The following is an 8,261-nucleotide window of genomic DNA, read 5'->3' on the forward strand; positions in this document are numbered from 1 at the left end:
TTTCGTGAAAATTTTTGAGTTTACTGTAACACTTTCGTTGTTATTTGACAATTAATATTTAATTATAGACTAATTAGGTTTAAAAAATTTATCTTGTCGTTTACAGTTAAACTGTGTAATGAGTTATTGTTTTAACTGTATTTAATACTCATGTCTATGTCCAAAGATTCGATGTGACGGGTACCTCATAAAAAAATTTTGGGAACTAAACAGGGCCCGACGATGAAGATAAAGAACCGACGAGTGATGTGTTTAGACAACCACGCTTCAAATCTGAAGTTATAGGTACAGAATTAAAACTGAATACCGACAGGTATCCTAGAAAAAAAAAATAAAAAGATAAAGGAAGATAAGGGGTAAAACTCATTTTGCAAAAAAAACTATAGTTAGGCTTATTTATCTTTTTTTTTAATAAAATGGCAGGAGCTCTGCCTTTCAATTAAGAAAGAAATAGAGTTTAAGGTACACCACGCAAAATCCCAAACCACAATAAGCCTATTTATCTGGATGCTGGCACAAAAAGGGAAAGCGAAAGAATGATCCTTTGCATCACAGCCACGATCGTAACGTGTACTGTACCTTGGTTCGGTGGTCCCAGCACCTGGGGGACCTAGGTGGAAGAGCCAACGCCCAACACGATGCAAGTTTGAAAACTTATATTCAGTGAGAACCGATATAGGTGTTTGCCGGAAATATGCGGCCTATTCGGTTGGGCTAAAATGGCTGGATTGGAGCTGCTGCTGGAGCCGGCAGCCGACCAGCTCCAGCCAGCGGCAGCCAATTCAAAATGTTTGATCGAAATTTTGCAATTAAAAACTACAGGTACCCTATACCATCATCCTGTTGATGCTTCCTACTATTCTTGACATGGCAATTCACTAGTGGCTGCACAAAAATACTTTACTTGTTCCGTTAACAATCTTCAAACTATTATGGTTTCCAAATGTTATATCCGATTGCTAATTGGATTAAACTAATGATTTTTACAAACATATTGAGATCCATAATTGATATCTTTTGGTAAAAAAGGTAAATGGTCCCACATGTCATACACATGACATCATCAAAAGTTGGCATTCTAAATAGTAGATACCATGTCAATATGCACATAAATTATATATTTTATGAAACTATCTAAATTGTCGAATATAATGCGATTCTACATCAAACATATGATGCCGGCCGCAGCGGCTCGCACGAACTCCAATGCCGGCAACTGGCACAGTCCTCCTCCCTCCTCTGTTTGCCTCCCTCATTGGCGCCCTCCCCTAGCCATGCGCGCCCGCTAGCTCGCCTCGCCGCGGCGGCAGAAGCTCGCACGCGCCAAGTTGAGCTCCGGCAGCGGCGTCCATGGTCGGCTCGGCCTGGAGCGGCTCCGGGCTGCCTTCTGGCGCGGTTGGCTGGTGGTGGCTCCCACATCACGTCGCATGGTAGTGCACGTCCGCTACCTTCCCTAGATTCCCATAACTACGCCAGAACACTACCATGCATTAGCATTAACATGTATCAATCTCCGTTTCAAAATACTTGTCACTCCTCGTTTTTCGTGTCAACTTTGACCAATTGTTTTTTTTCTGTAGAATGTTTATTAATGTTTAATGTTTATATATCACTAGATTTTTTATGTAATAGATTTTATTATTATTATATATTTTTAAGTATTTACAAAACTTTTTTAGAAAAAAACATTTAATTAAAGTTGGCACGATAAACAAAAAGTGACAAGTATTTTGAAACGGAGGTTGGTACTAGAGTACCGGGTACCGGATGGCTCCCGGTACTTGGTGCGGATAGCCTTAGACTGACCTCACCAGCGTACCCGCGTACCCGCGGTGCCGACGCGCGACCCACCGCGCGGCGTGTCCACCTCACCAGCACGCGTGTCCACCTCACCACCACGTCGGTACGGGCCCGCAGCGTGGTGGGTGTCCCATTGATTCGCGGGACGCTGGTGAGGTCAGTCTTACAATCCTACTGCTCGTGTGCTTGCTCCATGCGAATCTCACACAAGGAAAATGCACAAACGGAAGGAGAAGGCGCCCTTCGAGATAGTTGTAGGCGTAAACTGCTGTCCGTCAGTCATGACGCAATCGACTCGACAAAACGCGATCGGCAGCGTGCTCATAAACCAACCCCGCCCCGTCATCGCGGGGGTAGCTGCTTGGCCTGTTGCCGCCGCCGCTGTCCGACGCCGCGTTCTCGAACGTTCCGGTCGCCTACAACTATCCGGCATCCAAGGCCGGCGAGGCCGACGTAGCCGATCGAACTCCCCCACATCCGGAAGCTACCCGACCTGGTTTCCCCTTCCTTCCACCAGCTGATTCACGCGCTCGACGACGGGAGCGTCTGTCTAGGTGCGTCCTTGGCTGCTCAATCGCTTCCGCCCGCAAGTTCGATTCGTTATTTGTTTGTTCGGTATAGTCGGATCAGCGGCAGATTCCGTGGCTCAAGTTGGCCCGGATGGTTGTTCCTGGGAGGCGAATTTCGCCATTTTGGTCGAATTGGGGCTAGCTTTGGGCAATAATTTGAATCGAGAGATTAGTGAATGTATTTCTATGGTGCTGCACTACTATGATATAAAGGTTGTTGTGTCTGTGTATTCTATTACTAGTGGCAATCCCTCGCAAAAAAAAAATATTACTAGTGGCAGTTGCCCCTCTTTTGGTTGGGTGAAGGCTCGATGAAATTCTCGAACTCCTCGTTTCGTTGCTGACAAAATATGTGAATGTGAGGTTAGAAACAGTCTAAAAATAATTTAGATATAAATCTGGATTGCCCATCTCGGTCCATGAGTGATTGAGCTCAGGTGTTTATATTTCTTTTGAGATTTCTTGCTCTTTCATGCCTAATTATCTAGCTTCCTTGCCGAACTGATAACTTTTTTGTTTGAGGGGGACCGAGTGGATAACTTGATAATTAGCATCACCGCATTCTTTCTGGGTAATCCATGAAGTTGATAGCATAAGGTGGTCTTGTATCAGGAACAAGATGGAAGAGAGCAGAATAGCTCGAATTTCGGTCACCTGGAGGGGCAGACAGCTTGATGTGGATGCAGATCCAAGCTGCACGGTGAAAGAATTTGGGCAACTGCTGCAGGATTTGACTAGTGTTAAACCTGATACATTGAAGCTAAACGTGCCACAGTCTACAAACAAAGGCTCCAAGTTGATCACACCATTTTCGGATCCACATTCAAGCCTGACACTGAATGAAGCGGCTATTAGTGAGGTAAGCTGTGGCTAGCATGCAACATTTCACAGGCACATTGGCATGTTACTTGCCAGTGGATATTGTAATGACAGCTGGCTGTTGAAATCATTGTGACTGAAGTTTTTCTTGTTACAGGGAAAACCTATTAGAATGATGGGTGTTTTTGATGATGAAATCGAGGAAGTATCTGACAATGGCAAAAGGCCAGATCTACGTATAATTGGATTTGATGAGGAAGAACAGCGGCATAGGCAACGGTCAACAGGCAGGCCACAAATTTCACTCAAACTTCCCCAGGGACAATACATCTTCTGTGATTTTCGTACACTTCACTTGCCTGGGATTGAGGTTAGCCAACCCCTGCTCCCACCTGCTCTGTAGGCTACAGGAAATGGATCCCTCCGATAATAATCGCAGAAACAGTGCCCTGCTTGAATTATGCACACTCCCCCCCCTCCCCCCCGCGAATCAGTTCATCTGAGCAGTATGCATTTTTAATATCGGGTTTGAGGAGCTACATGAGTGTGTATGTTTGGACAAAGTTCTGTCTAGGACCAATTGCAAAGACTGAAAGCTGAACAAAAAATTGAGCTAATTGTTCTAGTGTCCAATATAAAATAGTGTGGGCTGTAAAACCTTTTCAATTTCATACCACTATCTCTCTAGGGCATGGTAGTACAAGTACACACATCTCTAATATGTATGATCCTGGATGTGCTATGAATCAGTTTTGATTTAAGCTGTTGTACCTGTTTACTTTCCTTTCCTCTGCCAGCTGAATCCTCCACCTTCGGAAGCCCTGAAAAGGATGCACATGCTTGCATGTGACCCTGGTATAATTGCGATCATGAACAAGGTAATGATCTCCAAGAATTAATCCTTTCTGTTAATGGAGTTTCATCCCTTTTTGACTTTGTTGTTGATGTTCTCAGCATAAATGGCGAGTTGGAATCATGACTGAAATGGCTCCTGTCGGATATGTAGGAGTCAGTCCGAAATGCATTTTAGGCTTCAATAAGGTGAGCATAAGCCATTACAATATGTGTATTATAGAAAAAAAATGGTCAAACACTAGTTTTTGAGAATATACTTACAATCTTATTATTCATGCAGAACATGGGGGAGGAAATATCTCTTCGTCTACGAACAGATGACTTGAAGGGATTCCGGAAGTATGAAAGTATCAAGAAGACTCTACTTCATGAACTTGTATGTAACTTTTGGCTTCACTAAAAATTTCCGTATGGTTTTCGTTCACTGTACTGGGCCTTCTCTATGTTACGCTGAGTGCCTATATTTCAATTCCAGGCGCATATGGTGCACTCTGAGCATGATGCAAACTTTTTTGCTCTTAATAAGCAGGTAATTTTTTTCGTAGATGTTCTGATCATGTTCGGTTGGCATCTCTTTGCATTTGATTTTATTTAATCTTATTAAATGTGCTTTTAATTTGTGGCAGTTAAATGAGGAAGCTGCTTCATTGGACTGGACCAAGTCTAGAGGTCATATGTTGAATGGTCGCAAAGTCTTTGATTATTATGAAGATGAATTTGTTCTGGAACCAGGTATAACTGTTTCTGGTCACATGCTTGGGGGAGAGTTAAGTTCGCTGGCTAGTGCTCGTGCGTTGTCCGGGGCTGCTGCTTATCAGCGTTTCTTAAATGCATCTGCAAAGGAGGACCATGTATCAGGCACTGAAACTGAATATAATCCAGTTGGTGTTCCTCAAGATTTTTTTCAGGGAACTGTGAAGGTAGAGCCTGATCCAGATGATGCTATGCATATTGATTCAGCAATGGGTTCTAGATCAGTGGCAGGACAACATACTATTGGCTACTCTGAGCCTAATGGTGTTGGCAAGCAAAGTTCTTTTGGTTGCCTAGAACCTGATCCTGATGACTCTCAAAATGTTAATATTTTGAATCAGGAGCTGAGGTTTGATGGAAGACACCATAGTGAACCTGATCCTGATGATGGTACTAATGGATTCGTTCTGGAATCTGGAAACAAGATGGAAGTGGATAGTGAACTGACAAACAGCACCACAGTTTTGAAGTCTGAGCCTGACCCTGATGATTCCTTAAATACTGTTGTCAATCAGAAGTTGGTCATTGATGGGAAGCATGGTGAAGAACCTGATCCTGATGATACTACTTGTCTAATTGTTCCAAAATCTGGAGATGAGACACAAGTGATAACAGAGCAGAGTAGAAACTCCAAAGTTTTGAAGTTGGAACCTGATCCTGACGATCGTTTTAGAGATTTAAACAGCAATGAGCTGCAAAGGATCGAAGAACCCGTGGCAGCTCTCTGTGCACGACTCCAGAAGTCCATTGAAATGCTCCGGTTGCAAGCAACACCTACAGAGGCAGAGTCTGCTATTCAAACACTTTTTAAGATTATCAAGAATGTGATAGAGCACCCAAACGATATTAAGTATAAGAGATTGCGTAAGGTATGGTTGGCTGTCTTAAATTTCGTTATTCTTGCATATTATGATATAGCATTCAATTGCTAAAGCAAATTCTTACAAATCCTCTCATTTGCCACATCTGCAGTCCAATCCACATTTCCAAAGGAGTGTAGCAAACTATAAAGGTATTCCTGTTAGCTCTACCAGTTGCCATTGCTCACTAGAGTCTTTAAATGTAGTGCATACTAATTGTTTAATCTCTTTTTACTCCAAAAACCAGCTGCAATGGAGGTCCTTGAATTGATCGGCTTCTGTGAGGATGTCGTCTCAGATGAGATTGGGCGTGCAGAGACTTACCTGGTGTTGAAAAGGAACGATCCTGGATTGTTATGGCTGGCAAAGTCCTCACTTGAAGGATCCCTGGCTTGATAAAAGTTGATACCAATGGTTGTTGTTTTCTCTGTGGATATATTGAGCAAGAAACTTAGCTATTGGAATGTACTGTTTTCCTGTATAGGCATAATTGTATACGTGTATATGAACACCCAAGAATGGAATGCTGCGCTCATAACTTTCTTTTCTTATCTATGCCTTGTCTTGACTGGCTTGCAATCCCATGCGATGTACTGATGAAACCTAGCCACATGTCAGCAAGGTACCAAGAAGACATACATGAAGCCTTGAATTGCCAGATTATTCTGCAGCCAGGCCAGTGTATATCTGACGATGGAGCAATTTTCACTGTGAGCTTCCTATATCTCCATCTCTTGTGCTCTTGATAGTTGATATGCAAATACGTGCTATTTGTAGTGTATATATTTTGTCAATTTGAGCTTCCTTTACTCCATCTCTTCTGCTCTTGATATCCAAATAATTGCTATTTGTAATGTGTTTATTAGTCAGTGTCTAGTTGCATGTTACAACACTTTAAAAATGCATCTTTCTTTGAGAGGGATAGAAGAAGGGGAATGGTGTAAATGGAAGCCATTCTTAGAGAGCCCTCTCGAACAGCAAAGCCCTGCCGGTCTTCCTCTAATTTGATTTCTAGTTTCACCATTTAGGTACTGGGTTTGGGTTGTCAGATAATACTGAAGCAAGGCTGCTCGTTGTGTTCATCACCCTACCCAGTTTGTTTCTTAATCATGAGGAAGACAGGCTGGTTTTTCATCGTTGAGGCAGTCTGTGGGTTTCTTCCCCATCATAGATTGCGTTCGATGATGCCTACATTTTGGAAATCCAGCCCGAATTAAGGAACCATAAACAAACTAGATTCGGAAAATGTTACTAATTTCTTGTCCTTATCTTTGATGAGAATCGCCCTTTCTTTTATAATACTTCACGAGAAATACGCATACGACGATAGCAATAACAACGATAATCCTTATGTTCAAGACTATACTCCAGAAACACGCACTCAACTGATTGAGCAGTCAACTTAGTCCGCTCACGAGGTGCAAGCAAGACATAACAAGTGCAACCAAAAATTCGAAGATGATCATAGAGAGGTGGAGTACCAAATAGAACTTCACCAGGACATTTTCCAGACAGTGTGGAAGACGGTTGTCTATTTATGAGATTAGCAGCGGTAGAAACAGCCTCACCCCAAAAATGAGAAGGAACAAATGAGGAAATCAAAAGGGTACGAGCAGTCTCAATGAGATGGCGATGCTTGCGCTCAGCAACCCCATTCTGAGCATGAGCGCCAGAACATGAAAGCTGAGGAAGAGTACCCTCAGAGGCCAAAAATTGGCGAAGTCATCAAATCCAATAAAACAATTCTGATTGGTAATCTGTCCTACTGAAAGAAGATTCATGGACAGCTGAGGTACAAAGGAAACATTGGGTACAGAAAAGTGTGGTGTAGAAAGTGAACCATGAGAAGTAATAGGACAAGATGTACCGTTCGCTGTCTGAACAGAAGCACCATTATGGACTGCTTGGCAATTAACCAACTGAGATTTATCAGAAGTCACGTGGAAAGAAGCGCCTGAATCAAGGACCCAAGAGGACTGAGGAGCATGAACAGGTGAAGCAGCAGCAACAGACACAGAGCCCCGAGGAGGAGCAGATGTACCACGACCACGAGCCGCACGACGAGCACGGAACTCAGCTAGCTTCTCTGGATACTTAGCGAAACAGTGCTCTGAACGTTGAGTAGTCTTCTTACAATGTTCACAAGGTGTGGAAGTATCAGACACACGAGACCTGTGAGCAGCGGCAAGAACACTCTGAGGTGCCAACACTGAAGGAGCAGATGACACTGAACGAAGTCGAGCCTCTTTAGCAGTCAATGAGGATAGAACCTCTGATAAGGATGGAGAGGGAGATCTATTGAGAAGCTGCACACAAACAGGCTCATATCCAGACCCGAGTTCCATAACAAACTGATACATCATGAACTGCTCAATGAACTTGTTCTTCTTGGAGCACCCATCACAATCTGCAGTAGATGAAGGAACCATAGATAGCACTGGTCCCATGAAACGATCAAAAGCACTATAGTAGTCATCAATGGTCATGTCATCTTGCTGAAGTCCACGAAGACCTTGCATCAGAGTATGCAGATGAGCACCACTGACATGAACAAATCTGTTCTTTAGATAATCCCACATCTCCTTAGCTGTTGCAAAGGGCTGAA

The 8,261-nt window shown here is 43.1% G+C and overlaps 1 protein-coding gene across 1 annotated transcript; it reads left to right on the top strand.

Annotated features, from left to right (window-relative positions):
- The first annotated feature begins 2,081 nt into the window (after positions 1–2,081).
- On the top strand, positions 2,082–6,437 carry LOC120713722. The gene is made up of 10 exons (XM_039999671.1): positions 2,082–2,354; positions 2,982–3,228; positions 3,346–3,558; positions 3,986–4,066; positions 4,143–4,229; positions 4,324–4,419; positions 4,519–4,572; positions 4,670–5,665; positions 5,769–5,808; positions 5,904–6,437. Exons 2-10 carry the CDS (start codon positions 2,989–2,991, stop codon positions 6,050–6,052), a joined length of 1,956 nt encoding a protein of 651 aa, XP_039855605.1. The 5' UTR covers positions 2,082–2,354; positions 2,982–2,988; the 3' UTR covers positions 6,053–6,437.
- Positions 6,438–8,261: the final 1,824 nt, after the last annotated feature.

Source organism: Panicum virgatum, chromosome 6K, assembly GCF_016808335.1.
Source record: "Panicum virgatum strain AP13 chromosome 6K, P.virgatum_v5, whole genome shotgun sequence".
In the NCBI taxonomy this organism is placed as follows: domain Eukaryota; kingdom Viridiplantae; phylum Streptophyta; class Magnoliopsida; order Poales; family Poaceae; genus Panicum; species Panicum virgatum.